General features: G+C 41.2%; 1 protein-coding gene across 1 annotated transcript; it reads left to right on the top strand.

Moving 5' to 3' along the window:
* Positions 1–2,127: 2,127 nt before the first annotated feature.
* On the top strand, positions 2,128–5,873 carry LOC145881470 (uncharacterized). The gene is made up of 6 exons (XM_082978177.1): positions 2,128–2,212; positions 4,206–4,319; positions 4,414–4,689; positions 4,827–4,951; positions 5,038–5,138; positions 5,567–5,873. The coding sequence occupies exons 1-6, from the start codon at positions 2,128–2,130 to the stop codon at positions 5,712–5,714; spliced, it is 849 nt and encodes a 282-aa protein (XP_082834303.1). The 3' UTR covers positions 5,715–5,873.
* Positions 5,874–17,940: the final 12,067 nt, after the last annotated feature.

Genomic DNA, 17,940 nt, shown 5'->3' with positions numbered 1-17,940 from the left:
TTTAAAGATCTTTGTGATGCTTTCTCTCCTCCTGTGGAGTAGAGTAGAGCTATAGAGTTGTATAATAGTTAATGTAGGTAGATATCATGTGGAACAGTGGAGTCAGAGCAGAGAGAGTTGTGTCATTAGATGTAACCAGTATGTGTATGTTATGTTGTAGTGAAAGACAGGGTGGAAATGTATTTTTATCATAAAACATGTGAAGGCTTTTTATTCTTCTTTCTGTTCTCTTAAAACCGAAACTATGGAGATATTGTCAGAACTTCTGCTTTTTCATTCTGAGTAATTCTTCACAGTCAGCAAAGATAGAACAAAGACCCCTACATGGCCATCGGTGGCCTGTCACACTTCAGGGGGAAGTTTCCCCTAGGTACAGATCTAGGATCAGGATTCCCTCCCCAATCTTAACCGTAACCATTAGTGGTGGAAATGTAAAACCAACCTAAGATCAGCATCTAGGAGCAACTTCCCCCCCACACCACCAGTCACAGAGTGAGAGCCATAATGTGCTCTCCATTTGAAGGCTGTGGGTGCTGTAAATTCAGTCAGGATATATGTAGTCTATATGTCAATTAACAGGATCCCAATTTACTTCATCACATCTAAAATTTGGACCCTGTGAATTCACACATACAACATATAGCATGATATACAGTCATTCAATGTAGTTAATTATCACACTAAGACTGGTGGGAGTCATATCATGTATTATATTATCAAACTAAGGCTTGTGGGAGTCATATCATGTATTATATTATCACACTAAGACTGGTGGGAGTCATATCATGTATTATATTATCAAACTAAGGCTGGTGAGAGTCATATCATGTATTATATTATCACACTAAGGCTGGTGGGAGTCATATCATGTATTATATTATCAAACTAAGGCTGGTGGGAGTCATATCATGTATTATATTATCACACTAAGGCTGGTGGGAGTCATATCATCTATTATATTATCAAACTAAGGCTGGTGGGAGTCATATCATGTATTATATTATCAAACTAAGGCTGGTGGGAGTCATATCATGTATTATATTATCAAACTAAGGCTGGTGGGAGTCAAATCATGTATTATATTATCAAACTAAGGCTGGTGGGAGTCATATCATGTATTATATTATCAAACTAAGACTGGTGGGAGTCATATCATGTATTATATTATCACACTAAGACTGGTGGGAGTCATATCATGTAGTATATTATCACACTAAGGCTGGTGGGAGTCATATCATGTAGTATATTATCAAACTAAGGCTGGTGGGAGTCATATCATGTATTATATTATCACACTAAGACTGGTGGGAGTCATATCATATAGTATATTCTCACACTAAGGCTGGTGGGAGTCATATCATGTAGTATATTATCACACTAAGGCTGGTGGGAGTCATATCATGTAGTATATTATCAAACTAAGGCTGGTGGGAGTCATATCATGTATTATATCATCACACTAAGACTGGTGGGAGTCAAATCATGTATTATATTATCAAACTAAGGCTGGTGGGTGTCATATCATGTAGTATATTATCAAACTAAGACTGGTGGGAGTCATATCATGTAGTATATTATCACACTAAGGCTGGTGGGAGTCATATCATGTAGTATATTATCAAACTAAGGCTGGTGGGAGTCATATCGTGTATTATATTATCAAACTAAGGCTGGTGGGCGTCATATCATGTATTTTATTATCAAACTAAGGCTCATGGGAGTCATATCATGTATTATATTATCAAACTAAGGCTGGTGGGAGTAATATCTTGTATTATATTATCAAACTAAGGCTGGTGGGAGTCATATCTTGTATTATATTATCAAACTAAGGCTGGTGGGAATCATATCTTGTATTATATTATCACACTAAGGCTGGTGGAAGTCATGTGGTGACCGGTGTTGTGTTGATTTCACAATTTATTATCCACTGCGGTTGACTGACAAGGAGTTTCACTACCTAAAGTCACACAGACCCAGGACAGTGCAGGGAGAAGACACAGCTACAGACGTATATTAGAGTAGAGGTTAGAATTAGAAGTTACTGTATTTTACCACAAGTGTGTTAAGATGTCAGAGGGAGTCTATTAAATCCAAGATAGATTTGAAGACGATGAGCCTGATGCAATGAAGAACACAGACATTGATGGCCAATTATATTCCAACGTAAGAGCCTTCAAGCCCAGTCCAAGAGATGGAGTTGTTGCTTCAGGTAAGATTGCACGAACACACACACACACAAATTACACACACACACACACACACACACACACACACACATTAAACAGGTGAGATTACACTGTAGTACTAGACCTGTATGTGTCCCGTTCCTGGATGATACAGTAGAACACATTACCAAAGATTTAGCTTTAATGATTTGTGATTCAGTACATTTTCAGTGGTGGAAGAGACCCTCTGGAGTTGCTGCAGTGTGTTTGGGGCTGTTGTGTGATCTCCTAATAATCTTTGACAGTCAGTCTTTGTTGTCAAGTTACATATATGCACAATATCAAATGCTCACGTTTGACTGTTGTTCCCCTATATGGGTCCCAAAAGAGGGCAGTGAAGTGGATCTTTTCAGTCATTCAACCAGCTTCACTCAAAATCTCCTCGACCAATCAGGTTCATGAAGAGAGAGGGCGGCAGGACATCTAGTAGTTAAGATCGCTAGGCTACGCGCTGGATAAGAGCGTCTGCTAAATTGGGGGGCTGAGTGGCACAGCGGTCTAAAGCACTGCATTGAAGTGCAAGAGCCGTCACTACAGACCTGTGTTCAATCCCAGGCTATATAACAACCGACCATGATCGGTAGTCCCATAGGGCGGCGCACAAATGGCCCAGCGTCATCCGGGTTAGGGGAAGGTTTGGCCGGGGTAAGCCGTCATTTTAAATAAGAACTTGTTCTTACCTAGTTAAATACATTTTTTAAATAAAAAATGTTTAAAAAAATGACTAAAGGGTAAATGTAGAGGAGAGCCACGGTGGTTACTGTTGTCATCTCATCCTCACTGGTTAGGACTACACACCCTCAATATCAACTTGGAGCAGTTTGTAGTGTCAAATCTATTGTATGGACATTATAATGACCCATGTTTGTAGTCCTGGACCTCCTGAACATGTTGATGTATATTTGGGAGTAAACAGAGGGTCCAAATCAGCAGAAAGGTGAAAGGAAGGGAGAGTTCAGAAAAGTTGAAAAAGAGGCCATAGGTAAGTCTGTCATACCGCTATTTCACCTCTATGGTGACTTCCTCTCTCACTTTAACCACCAGGTGGAATCATCACATAACCATTCAGTAATGTATCCAACCATCAACATGACAGAGAGAGGGGGGGGGGGGGGGTGGAAGAGAGAGAAAGAGAGAGAGAGAGAGGGAGAGAGAGAGAGAGAGAGGACATTGTCATGGTAGGTTGATTTTACATCACTTTCTCACAGATCCAGTTTTGATATTTTCCACAATTGTAATCGTTCCATGTGTTTACAGGGTCATCTAGTCCTATGTTTTTACAGCACTGTCAAAGATGAGCATACCATTATCAACAAATTTTTTCTCTCTCTCTCTTTCCATTACATTTTTAAATGCAAATAATACTTGGCTTCTATGATACATCTACAGTTCTCATGGAATGACATTCATGAGTCAAAACATATAATTTTAGGAACATGATTGGAGACTCTCTCTCTCATTGTTTTTCTTGTAGTCTAGTAAATACTATGCTGATAAAGTCCTACAGTATGTACTGTAACTCACCACTGTGTATTTCCAACCTAGTCTCATTGCATTTCTTATTATTCTGTACGTAAACCCGAGTCACTCCATTTAGTGTAATATGATAGGTTTCATATGACATGTATCAATTTGTGTATGTCCATGATCCATTTTGTATGTTACAAATTACAATTTCTATTATGTTACGAATTACATTTTGTATGATATGTTACAAATTACAATTTGTATATGTTACGAATTTGCAAAAGGTACAATATGTTAAGAATGTCCTAAACATATGAATTCTACTAACATTAGCTAGCTGGCTAACGTTAGCAAGGCTAGGAGATAGCTGTAACTGGTCACTATATCTCCTGTTAATGTGTGAAGCTGTATCTTTAACAACCACAAGTCCCCACCAACAGGAAGAGAGATGGGTTGAGAAAACATAACTTTAAAAGTGTGATTGTGTCTCATTGATGATGCTATGTACAGTATCTGTGTCCACAGAGCCTGATAGCTCAGGGAAGAGATCCTCCAGAGTTGTTGCAGTGTGTCTGGGGCTGCTGTGTGTTCTACTGGCTGGGATCATAGGCCAGTCTGTCTACTGTAAGTCTTAAGTTAGAATTCCTACAATTCACCAGCATTCACCTACAATTCACCAGATTATCTATTTTATTGATACACTTTGTTGTTATAACAGATGATGGGGTCTCTAAGAGCTTCTTAGCCTATAAGACCAACTCATCTGCAGAGATAGAAGAGCTACAGACCAGCTACAACAACCTGACTAAAGAGAGAGACCAGCTACAGACCAGTAACAACACCCTGACTAAAGAGAGAGACCAGCTACAGACCAGCTACAACACCCTGACTAAAGAGAGAGACCAGCTACAGACCAGTTACAACACCATCACTAAAGAGAGAGACAAACTACAGACTGAGAGAGATTTTCTTAGCGGGAGGCTTACCAATCTCGGTGAGTAAACCTACAGTAATAAATTATCATTAACAATACACAACTGATCATGAGTCTGTGTTCTTTCATTAAGTGTCCAGTGTGATAAATTGAAGGAAATTCGTAGTTTCATCAATATTTTCAAACCTGTCCGGAAGGCTGGCAGAAGTTTGAATCCAGTTGGTACTTCCTGTCTACTGAGTCTAAAACCTGGAAGGAGAGCAGAGAGGACTGTCTGAAGAGAGGAGCAGACCTGGTGATCATAAACAGTGATAAGGAACAGGTGAGAGGCAGAGGGAGAGGGATGAGTGTGCAGGGGTAGATATGATCAAACCAATACATCTCTATATTTATCTTTATGAACAACAGGAGTTTCTCTTCAACCTCAAGAGGAGAGTCTGGATTGGTCTGACTGACTCTGTTAATGAGGGGACCTGGAAATGGGTGGATGACACCCCACTGACCACAAGGTGAGAGATGATAACTAATCTGTCAATAAGGCTCCATTCAACCTTTTTCTATGCAGGTTACTGATATTGATGATAGCAGTCAACAGTTAACTATCAGATGACAAATGTCTACATATTATTTAGTATTATGATGTTGTAACTGATGTCTGACTGTTTTTAACCCTGTAGCTACTGGTATTCACCATGATATCTGATTGTTTTAACCCTGTAGGTACTGGTATTAATGATATCTGACTGTTTTTAACCCTGTAGGTACTGGTATTAACCATGAAATCTGACTGTTTTTAACCCTGTAGGTACTGGTATGAACCATGATATCTGACTGTTTTTAACCCTGTAGGTACTGGTATTAACCATGATATCTGACTGTTGTTAACCCTGTAGGTACTGGTATTAACCATGATATCTGACTGTTTTTAACCCTGTAGGTACTGGTATGCCAAACAGCCTGATAATGCAGGTCCTAATGGGGACGAGGACTGTGCTGAGATACACAAAGATCAGAGTCCTCTAAAGGCATGGAATGACATGTCATGTGGCAGCAAACTCAACTGGGTTTGTGAGAAAGTGTTTTAAAATCACCATGACAACATGCTGTAACACATACAGTAGACTACAGTGCACAGAACTTCCTCCTCTGTCTCTGTCTCTCTCTCTCTTTGTCTCAAACTCATGCACACAAATGTTGTATTTGTTTGTATTAATATATTAATAAAAGTCCTACTTGTTTCCTGACGTTGTAGCTTCCTGTTTACCAGAGTCAACATGAAGATAGTACATCAGACTCTACTATATGGGTCTCAAAAAAGGGAAGTGAAGTTGTTATTTTCAGTGGTTCAACTAGCTGTCACTCAAAACCTCCTCGACCAATCTGGTTCATTAAGAGAGAACAGAGCTGCATCCGTTTCTGTCGCCATTTCCTCCTCACTGGCTAAGTCTACCCTACCTCAATATCCACTTGGAGCAGTTTGTAGTCTCAAATCTATTGTATGGACATTGTAATGACCCATGTGTGTAGTGCTGGACCTCCTGAACATGTTGATGTATATTTGGAAGTAAACAAAGGGTCCAAATCAGCAGAAAGGTGAAAGGAAGGGGGAGTTCTGGAAACTCCCTGAATTATCTTGGGGCTGTTACATATGATATGTTATGATATGATATGATATGATATGTTAGCAGCTAGCCTTTGTTTTCCACTTCCCCTCTATATCTTCCTGGTATTATAGTGTCCTGTCCATCATCACAAATAGCAAGTCCCATTCCCTGGGCAGGAGGACTGTGTTGAGATATACTCTGGACAAGATGACCATGTAGAGACATGGAATGATTTATATTGTGCTGCAGAAAATATTTTAACAATAACCTCTGTAACAATCTCTCACATGCGCACTTCCACAAAGGTACACACACAAGTATGCAAACTTGTTATATTTTTTATATTAGCATAGCCACAACTACCCATGTCATCATGTTGATACTTCCCTAGAGTTAACACCTACAGCAGTCACACAGACAGAGACACACAGATGACTCAGAGACAGAGATATCACTGGAAGCAGAGACTTAACGTATAGAGGACTTGCAGTTGACGTACGACAACTCCTGGTGGCCATGTTGGAAGACCACCACATTAATTCTAGAAGCAGAGACTAGTTGACCTACAAAGAGTGGGGAGAACAAGTATTTGATACAGTGCCGATTTTGCAGGTTTTCCTACTTACAAAGCATGTAGAGGTCTGTAATTTTTTATCATAGGTACACTTCAACTGTGAGAGACGGAATCTAAAACAAAAATCCAGAAAATCACATTGTATGATTTTTAAGTAATTAATTTGCAATTTATTGCATGACATAAGTATTTGATCACCTACCAACCAGTAAGAATTCCAGCTCTCACAGACCTGTTAGTTTTTCTTTAAGAAGCCCTCCTGTTCTCCACTCATTACCTGTATTAACTGCACCTGTTTGAACTCGTTACCTGTATAAAAGACACCTGTCCACACACTCAATCAAACAGACTCCAACCTCTCCACAATGGCCAAGACCAGAGAGCTGTGTAAGGACATCGGGGATAAAATTGTAGACCTGCACAAGGCTGGGATGGGCTACAGGACAATAGGCAAGCAGCTTGGTGAGAAGGCAACAACTGTTGGCGCAATTATTAGAAAATGGAAGAAGTTCAAGATGACGGTCAATCACCATCGGTCTGGGGCTCCATGCAAGATCTCACCTCGTGGAGCATCAATGATCATGAGGAAGGTGAGGTATCAGCCCAGAACTACACGGCAGGACCTGGTCAATGACCTGAAGAGAGCTGGGACCACAGTCTCAAAGAAAACCATTAGTAACACACTATGCCATTATGGATTAAAATCCTGCAGAGCACGCAAGGTTCCCCTGCTCAAGCCAGCGCATGTCCAGGCCCGTCTGAAGTTCGCCAATGACCATCTGGATGATCCAGAGGAGGAATGGGAGAAGGTCATGTGGTCTGATGAGACAAAAATAGAGCTTTTTGGTCTAAACTCCACTCGCTGTGTTTGGAGGAAGAAGGATGAGTATAACCCCAAGAACAGCATCCCAACCGTGAAGCATGGAGGTGGAAACATCATTCTTTGGGGATGCTTTTCTGCAAAGGGGACAGGACGACTGCACCGTATTGAGGGGAGGATGGATGGGGCCATGTATCGCTAGATCTTGGCCAACAACCTCCTTCCCTCAGTAAGAGCATTGAAGATGGGTCGTGGCTGGGTCTTCCAGCATGACAACGACCCGAAACACACAGCCAGGGCAACTAAGGAGTGGCTCCGTAAGAAGCATCTCAAGGTCCTGGAGTGGCCTAGCCAGTCTCCAGACCTGAACCCAATAGAACATCTTTGGAGGGAGCTGAAAGTCCGTATTGCCCAGTGACAGCCCCGAAACCTGAAGTATCTGGAGAAGGTCTGTATGGAGGAGTGGGCCAAAATCCCTGCTGCAGTGTATGCAAACCTGGTCAAGAACTACAGGAAATGTATGATCTCTGTAATTGCAAACAAAGGTTTCTGTACCAAATATTAAGTTCTGCTTTTCTGATGTATCAAATACTTATGCCATGCAATAAAATGCAAATGAATTACTTAAAAATCATACAATGTGATTTTCTGGATTTTTGTTTTAGATTCTGTCTCTCACAGTTGAAGTGTACCTATGATAAAAATTACAAACCTCTACATGCTTTGTAAGTAGGACAACTGACAATTTTATAGGTTATCAAATACTTGTTCTCCCCACTGTAGAAATAAAGACCCAGGCATTGTTAAAGATGTAAAAGGTAATCTATGCTGAATCAGATATGAACAAGAAGGTCAAGTTTGACAGAGGTGAGATGAAGGAGAAGATTGTGGATATCTACGTAAGTGCAGACACCCAGAGAGACGGTGAGACCAGCACCAAGAGAGAAGAGACAGCAGACACTGCTCCAAATAATGGACCAGGAGACCAGCATTCAGGTAACACACACACACACACACACAGAAACACACACACACACACACACTCACAAAACGTAAAAGTATGTTGTATGTGTCCACAGAGCCTGATAGCTCAGGGAAGAGACCCTTCCTAGTTGCTGCAGTGTGTCTGGGGCTGCTGTGTGTTCTACTGGCTAGGATCATAGGCCTGTCTGTCTACTGTGAGTTTGTGTACAGGTTCATTGCTTTTCACATAGTTGTACTAAGTGCTTGTTACTAAGCCTATTTACCTGGTGTTTTACCTAGTAACTATGTGTTAATACTTTGTAGATAACAGAACCATCAAAGATTCTGAGGATGAAAGGAACAACTTGTCACAGAGTTTTTCCCTTCATAAGACCAACACAACTGCGGAGAGAGACCAGTTACAGACCAGATACAATAACCTGACTACAGAGAGAGACCAGTTACAGACCAGATACAACAACCTGACTGAAGAGAGAGACCAGCTACAGACCAGATACAACAACCTGAATACAGAGAGAGACAGGCTTCAGAATTTCCGTTGTGGTCAGTGAGTTGGTTTTCATACCTTTCTTCATTATGAAGTACATGTGTTAATTGAGATCGAATCCAGTGAATCATGGAAAATAAAATGTGATGTTTATTGTATTGTATCAGTGTTGTGTTGTCATCAAACAGAAAAAACATGTTGTTCTGACGGATGGAAGAAGTTTGACTGCAGTTGTTACTTCCTCTCTACTAAGAAGAAAACCTGGGAGGAGAGCAGACAGTACTGTCTGGAAAGAGGAACAGACCTGGTGATCATAAACAGCAAAGAGGAACAGGTGAGAGGAGAGAGCGCGAAAGAGAAGGGGGAGGTGGGGGGAGGGGGGATATAGGTCTGTCGGGGGTAGATATGGTCAAACGATGAGCTCAAAGTATTGGGACGTTAACAAATGTTTTTTGGTGGGGCTTTGTGCTCCAGCACTTTGGATTTGGAATGATACAGTGTCTATGAGGTTAACGGGCAGACTGACAGCTTTCACTTTATGGGATTTGTGCATCTTTAACTTTCTCACTCATCATTATTGACAATTCATTCAGCACTATCCATGGTCATGGTAGCATCCACATTTAAGTAGAAGTGTTTAGTAAACATATTATATACTTATTTACATGTAATGTTACTCCAAATTGACACAATACATTATTAACCATTCATTTCTATTGGGCACAAAATAATCTGAAACACAACCAAAACAAAAAGCAAATTCATCCAACAAGTTTGTAGAGTCACAAGCTAGATGTAGTCATTGCGGAATATGGGACCAAATACTAAACTTTGACTGCTTTAAAACACATATGTGAATTTGTCCTAATACTTTTGGTCCCCTACAATGGGGGACGATGTACAAACAGTGCTGTCATTTCTAAACCGTTCACTCGATATGGATGAAAAAACCCGAAACTGAAAGCTGATGGTCCGCACTTTAACCTTTAATGTATCACTTCAATTCCAAAGTGCTGAAGTACAGAGCCAAAACAACACAAAATGTGTCAGCGTCCCAAAACTTTTGGAGCTTACTCAATTCAGTGTATATTGTATCTTTCTCAACCATAGGAGTTTCTCTTCAACTTCAAGAAGAGAGTCTGGATTGGTCTGACTGACAGAGAGACAGAGGAGACCTGGAAATGGGTGGATGGAACACCACTGACCACAGAGAAGAGATGTTAACTACTCTGACAATAAGGCTCCAATGAAAATGTTTCTATACAGGTTATTGTCAATGATTGTAGCAGTCAACAAAGATATCTTTAATTATGTATATTAATATGTATATTATTTAGGATTGTAATGTTCTAACTGTGATATCTCAGTTATTAACCCTGTAGGTACTGGTATTAACCATGATATCTGACTGTTTTTAACCCTGTAGGTACTGGTATTAACCATGATATCTGACTGTTGTTAACCCTGTAGGTACTGGTATTAACCATGATATCTGACTATTTTTAACCCTGTAGGTACTGGTCTCCACCATATCAGCCTGATAATGGCGATGGCAATCAAAAATATGGTGAGAAGGACTGTACTGAGACACTTAAAGATAAGAGTCCTCTGGAGGCCTCAAATTACTTGTTATGTGACCAGAGGCGGAAATCCCAGGGGGGACGGGGGGGACACGACCCCCCCATCCTGGGAAAAATATGATTTGTCCCCCCAATATATCACTGTAAACATAACTATGTCATTTAAATAATATTAATAATACGCAGTGAAAGAACTTGTGCTGATTATAGACACTTAATAGCTCATTTTTAAGTTTCAAAAGATTGAGACCCCCCGACTTTTGCCTCACAATGGTTTGATCCACTGCCAGTGGCACATGAAACAGGTACTGCGCATGTGTGGGAATGTAACAGAGCCTGTCGTTGGTGGCTGACCTACAGTAAGTAGTTCAAATAAAGCATATGTTAGACATTTTCTTTACTTCTACCACTCAATACAAGAAAACACATTTATAACCGTCACCAGTCCTCATTTTCGCTGCATTAAATGACAGGTCACTCTATATGTTAGCTAGCGGTTAGCTTATGTTTTCTAGCTAGCTACAGTATAATCAACCAGTTTTTGCAGCTATTTGAATTTGAGTCAATGAGAGAGGCTAGCAATGCAATGTAGTGTTCCTTAGCTGGCAAGGTAACAGAGGGTTCATGTCTACCGTCTGAAAGGCCCTCAATGCACATAACTAATGTGAGGTTGACCCAGTCAATCTCACCATAGCGATTTTGTTTTATGTTGGCAGGGTTCACACACACAATAGCTACATTTGCAGAGCTAGCGCGCAAACTAAAGCGAATATTAACTATCAAGCTAGCTAGTACCTATTCCATTTAGGTGGCGTGATCAAAGATGAATCTTTGCAATCGTCAGTTTATTCCAAGATCAGCATGCAGCTGTAGTGCTTCGAAGTCCCTGTGATAAGGTTAGCGATAAACTGAACTCCCAACTGAACAGAACTACTTTCTTCTACCATTGTCTTAAATATCTTTAATGGTCTCATTGCAAAACACTAAATTGTTGCTAGGGGACTTTGAAACACCTGTGTGCCGATCTTGGAGTAAACTGACGATAGCAAAGATTATAGCAAACACCACAGAAACGGAATTGGTGCTCGCTAGCTCTGATAATTCAGCTATTGTTGGAAGCCAGACAATATAAAACATAAACTATATTAAAATTACAAAAGGTTGCAGCATACGTTGTGTAAATGGTGAACTCATACAGCTGTCAACCCTTGTCACTGCAATTTGTTTCACATTTGCTAGCTGACTAGCTAGCTACCTTTTAGATCGAAGCCCATCTAGAATGATAGAAGATAATAGAAGCCCATACAGAAGATAATAGATGATAGAAGCCCATCTAGAATGATAGATGATAGAAGCCCATATAGAAGATAATAGATGATAGAAGCCCATATAGAATGACAGATGATGATAGAAGCCCATATGGAAGATAATAGATAATAGAAGCCCATATAGAGTGATAGAAGATGATAGAAGCCCATATAGAAGATAACAAATGATAGAAGCCCATATACTCCTCTAAATCTAAACATTTACATTTACATTTACATTTACGTCATTTAGCAGGCGCTCTTATCCAGAGCAACTTACAAATTGGTGCATTCACCTTATGATATCCAGTGGAACAACCACTTTACAATAGTACATCAATATCTTTTTTTTTGGGGGGGGGGGGTTTAGAAGGATTACTATATCCTATCCCAGGTATTCCTTAAAGAGGTGGGGTTTCAGGTGTCTACGGAAGGTGGTGATTGACTCCGCTGTCCTGGCGTCGTGAGGGAGCTTGTTCCACCATTGGGGTGCCAGAGCAGCGAACAGTTTTGACTGGGCTGAGCGGGAACTGTGCTTCCGCAGCAGTAGGGGGGCCAGCAGGCCAGAGGTGGATGAACGCAGTGCCCTTGTTTGGGTGTAGGGCCTGATCAGAGCCTGAAGGTACGGAGGAGCCGTTCCCCTCACAGCTCTGTAGGCAAGCACCATTGTCTTGTAGCAGATGCGAGCTTCAACTGGAAGCCAGTGGAGTGTGCGGATGAGCGGGGTGACGTGAGAGAACTTGGGAAGGTTGAACACCAGACGGGCTGCGGCGTTCTGGATGAGTTGTAGGGGTTTAATGGCACAGGCAGGGTGCCCCGCCAACAGGGAGTTGCAGTAATCCAGACGGGAGATGACAAGTGCCTGGATTAGGACCTGCGCCGCTTCCTGTGTAAGGCAGGGTCGTACTCTGCGAATATTGTATAACATGAACCTACAGGATCGGGTCACCGCCGTGATGTTTGCGGAGGTACGACAGGGTGTTGTCCAGGGTCACGCCAAGGCTCTTAGCACTCTGGGAGGAGGACACAATGGAGTTTTCCACCGTGATGGCGAGATCATGGAAAGGGCAGTCCTTCCCCGGAGGAAGAGCAGCTCCGTCTTGCCGAGGTTCAGCTTGAGGTGGTGATCCGTCATCCACACTGATATGTCTGCCAGACATGCAGAGATGCGATTCACCACCTGGTTATCAGAAGGGGGAAAGGAGAAGATTAATTGTGTGTCGTCTGCGTAGCAATGATAGGAGAGACCATGTGAGGATATGACAGAGCCAAGTGACTTGGTGTATAGCGAGAATAGGAGAGGGCCTAGAACTGAGCCCTGGGGGACACCAGTGGTGAGAGCACGTGGTGTGGAGACGGATTCTCGCCACGCCACTTGGTAGGAGCGACCTGTCAGGTAGGACACAATCCAAGAGTGAGCCGCGCCGGAGATACCCAACTCGGAGAGGGTGGAGAGGAGGATCTGATGGTTCACACTATCAAAGGCAGCAGATAGGTCTAGAAGGATGAGAGCAGAGGAGAGAGAGTTAGCTTTAGCGGTGCGGAGAGCCTCCGTGACACAGAGGAGCAGTCTCAGTTGAATGACCAGCCTTGAAACCTGACTGATTTGGATCGAGAAGGTCATTCTGAGAGAGATAGCAGGAGAGCTGGCCAAGGACGGCACGTTCAAGAGTTTTGGAGAGAAAAGAAAGAAGGGATACTGGTCTGTAGTTGTTGACATCGGAGGGATCGAGTGTAGGTTTTTTGAGAAGGGGTGCTAGATGATAGAAGCCCATATAGAAGATAATAGAAACCCATATAATAGATAATAGAAGCCCATATAGAATGATAGATGATGATAGAAGCCCATATAGAAGATCATAGAAGCCCATATAATAGATAATAGAAGCCCATATAGAATGATAGATGATGATAGAAGCCCATATAGAAGATAATAGATGATAGAAGCCCATATAGAAGATAATAGAAGCCCATATAGAAGATAATAGATAATAGAAGCCCATATAGTAGATAATAGAAGTCGATCTCTTACTGTAAATAACCTGCAAACTGTGTGTATGTAGCCAGCCAGGTAGAAAAATGACATAAAAAAGACAAACATCAAGAGTATTTTCAGTACACCAAAACGCAAGGTAAGAACCCTAGTAGCCTAATATCTCAAAGACTAGTTGATAAAATATTCATAAGAAAGAAGTGAAATGCTAATGGTAATGTTTCACAATGGTGTCATTAGGCAGAGCAGGCAACAAATGGCACAGAGACAGCAGCACTGGGGACAGATCGGCAGGGATAGACTGGCAGAGACAGGGAGTCTCAGGTAAGTTTGAGTCTTATGTTTTTTTAGACTTGTAAAATAAGGACATAATTGGAAAATGCCATGGATACCCCCACTCTCAACTTAAACTGGTGACTGAACTAAGATTTGTTTAACTTTTTAGTGACGGGGCAGTATTCGGAAATTCAGATGAATGACGTGCCCAATTAACCTGTTAGGGCTAGGGGGCAGTATTGACACGGCTGGATAAAAAACGTACCCGATTTAATCTGGTTACTACTCCTGCCCAGTAACTAGAATATGCATATAATTATTGGCTTTGGATAGAAAACACCCTAAAGTTTCTAAAACTGTTTGAATGGTGTCTGTGAGTATAACAGAACTCATATGGCAGGCAAAAACCTGAGAAGATTTCATGCAGGAAGTGGCCTGTCTGACAAGGTGTCGTTCTTCTTGTCTCTGTTTATTGAAGAGTGAGGATCTTAGCTGTCCCGTGACACTTCCTACGGCTGCCATAGGTTCTCAGAAGGCGTCAAAATGCTGAATCGTGGCTTTGCAGGCTCTGGCTGAAACAAAGTAGCGCGTTTGGGTAGTGGCTGGTTACAGTACTGTGAGACTCAGGCTCGTGCCCGCGTCGACCGAAAGCTTTGTTTTCTTTCCTCTGTTTAGCTAAATGGACATTCCCGGTCGGAATATTATCGCTTTTTTACGAGAAAAATGGCATAAAAATGGATTTTAAACAGCGGTTGACATGCTTCGAAGTACGGTAATGGAATATTTAGATTTTTTTTGTCACGAATTGCGCCATGCGCGCGACCCTGATTTACCATTTCGGATAGTGTCTGGGACGCACGAACAAAACGCCGCTATTCGGATATAACGATGGATTATTTTGGACCAAACCAACATTTGTTATTGAAGTAGCAGTCCTGGGAGTGCATTCTGACGAAGACAACAAAAGGTAATCAAACTTTTGTAATAGTAAATCTGATATTGGTGAGTGCTAAACTTGCCGGGTGTCTAAATAGCTAGCCCGTGATGGCTGGGCTATGTACTTAGAATATTGCAAAATGTGCTTTCACCAAAAAGCTATTTTAAAATCGGACATATCGAGTGCATAGAGGAGTTCTGTATCTATAATTCGTAAAATAATTGTTATGCTTTTTGTGAACGTTTATCGTGAGTAATTTAGTAAATTGTTAGTGAATTCGCCGGACGTTTGCGGGGGGTATGCTAGTTCTGAACGTCACATGCTAATCTAAAAAGCTGGTTTTTGATATAAATATGAACTTGATTGAACAAAACATGCATGTATTGTATAACATAATGTCCTAGGGTTGTCATCTGATGAAGATCATCAAAGGTTAGTGCTGCATTTAGCTGTCTTCTGGGTTTTTGTGACATTATATGCTAGCTTGAAAAATGGGTGTCTGATTATTTCTGGCTTGGTACTCTGCTGACATAATCTAATGTTTTGCTTTCGTTGTAAAGCCTTTTTGAAATCGGACAGTGTGGTTAGATTAACGAGAGTCTTGTCTTTAAATAGCTGTAAAATAGTCATATGTTTGAGAAATTGAAGTAATAGCATTTCAAAGGATTTGAAAATCGCGCCACAGGATTCAACTGGCTGTTACGTAGGTGGAACGAATTCGTCCCGCCTGCCCCAGAGAGGTTAAACTGCCTTCTATTCGGGCCCAAAAGGTAGGATATGCATATTATTAGTAGATTTGGATAGAAAACACTCTGACGTTTCTAAAACTGTTTGAATGATGTCTGTGAGTATAACAGAACTCATATGGCAGGCAAAAACCTGAGAAAAATCCAACCAGGAAGTGGTTTGTAGCTTTTCAAGTGATAGGCTATCCAAACTAGTGTCTGTGGGGTCATTTTGCACTTCCTAAGGCATCCGCTAGATCTCAACAGTCTTTAGAACCTAGTTTCATGCTTCTACTGTTACTGGGGAGAGAATAAGAGCTGACTCAAGCCTGAGACCTATGAGTTGTTTATGCGCGGTCACGCAGGCCCGCCATTCCTTCTTTTTTCCTCTGTAATGAATATTGTCCGGTTGGAATATTATCGAAGATTTATGTTAAGACCCTAAGGATTGATTGTAAACATCGTTTGACATGTTTCTACGAACGGTAATAGAACCTTTTGACTTTTCGTCTTGGGTTTTGCGTTCGCGCATTATGCCTTTGGAATAGTGATCTGAACACGTGAACAAAACGGAGGTATTTGAACATAAATATGGAGTTTATCGAACAAAACGAACAGTTCTTGTGGGAGTCCTGGGAGTGCAATCCGACGAAGATCAGCAAATGTAAGTGAAGATTTATAATACTATTTCTGAGTTTTGTTGACTCCAGAACTTGGTGGGTAACGGTATAGCTTGCTTTGATGGCTGAGCTCTGTACTCAGAATGTACTCAGAATATTGAACAATGTGCTTTCGCCGTAAAGCTATTTTGAAATCTGACACAGCGGTTGCATTAAGGAGAAGTGTATCTATAATTCTTTCAATAACTGTTGTAAATTTTATCACCGTTTATGATGAGTATTTTTGTAAATTGATGTGCTCATTCACCGGAAGTTTTGGGAGGCAAACCATTTCTGAACATCACGCGCCAATGTAAAATGGGGTTTTTGGATATAAATATGAACTTTATCGAACAAAACATAAATGTATTGTCTAACATTGAGTCCTGGGAGTGTCATCTGATGAAGATCATCAAAGGTTAGTGATTAATTTTAGCTGTATTTGTGGTTTTTGTGACGCCTCTCCTTGCTTGGAAAATGGCTGTGTGGTTTTTCTTGTTTAGGCGCTGTCCTAACATAATCTAATGTTATGCTTTCGCCGTAAAGCCTTTTTGAAATCGGACAATGTGGTTGGATTAACGAGAAGTGTATCTTTAAAATGGGATATAATAGTTGTATGTTTGAGAAATTAGAATTATGAGATTTTTGTTGTTTTGAATTTGCCGCCCTGCTATTTAACTGGCTGTTGATTAGTGTGTCCCGCGCATGTCCCAGAGAGGTTAAGGCAATGGTATTGCTGTTGTGATTAATTGTGTAGTTTTGGGTACCAGTAGTTAGGAGTATGGCAAACACCTTATTTATTTTCTAGGAGACACACTGTGAGTCAGTGAGGGTGGTGAAAGGGAAAGAACCAGGGAGAGAGACTTCAGAGGACAGTGTTACAGCCACGCAGGACCAGGTTTCAACCTTGTTGCCAGCAGCACCAGTATAAGGGACAGTGGCAGAGCATTGTCCAGTTACCTCAGTGATGGTACAAAACCATATCAGCCACACGCACAATTTATAGAACCGCAAACTCTTGCTAGCAGAGTGTTGATGTTTCAAGAGAGATGGTATCACGATTTCCCCTGGCTACATTATAATACATCAATAAAAGGAGTGTTGTGTTTTCACTGTAGCCAAGGGTTTTCAAGCCATCCATCTTTTGGCCAAAGAGCAGATGCTGCCTTCATTAGTGCAGGATTTAGGAACTGGAGAAAAGCCATTGAAAAATTCACAGCACATCAAAACTGCCAAACCCACTGCCACTTTATAACTGTAACAGCACACCAGCTAAATCCAGTCAGTGTCCAGTTATCCAGAACGTGGGGTAAACTGCAGAAATGACGAAAGCTACCTTGCACTGTATGAGAAAGCAACAACATT

Source organism: Salmo salar, chromosome 08, assembly GCF_965601325.2.
Source record: "Salmo salar chromosome 08, fSalSal1, whole genome shotgun sequence".
In the NCBI taxonomy this organism is placed as follows: domain Eukaryota; kingdom Metazoa; phylum Chordata; class Actinopteri; order Salmoniformes; family Salmonidae; genus Salmo; species Salmo salar.
This window is presented reverse-complemented; position numbering and strand designations above follow the sequence as displayed.

Excerpts from the sequence above, each read along its gene's own strand:
- LOC145881470 (XM_082978177.1), top strand. The coding sequence starts at position 2,128 with ATGAAGAACACAGACATTGATGGCCAATTATATTCCAACGTAAGAGCC. Across the intron at positions 2,213-4,205 it reads AGATGGAGTTGTTGCTTCAG|TATCTGTGTCCACAGAGCCT; the intron begins GTAAGATTGCAC and ends TGCTATGTACAG. Across the intron at positions 5,139-5,566 it reads GACACCCCACTGACCACAAG|GTACTGGTATGCCAAACAGC; the intron begins GTGAGAGATGAT and ends TTAACCCTGTAG.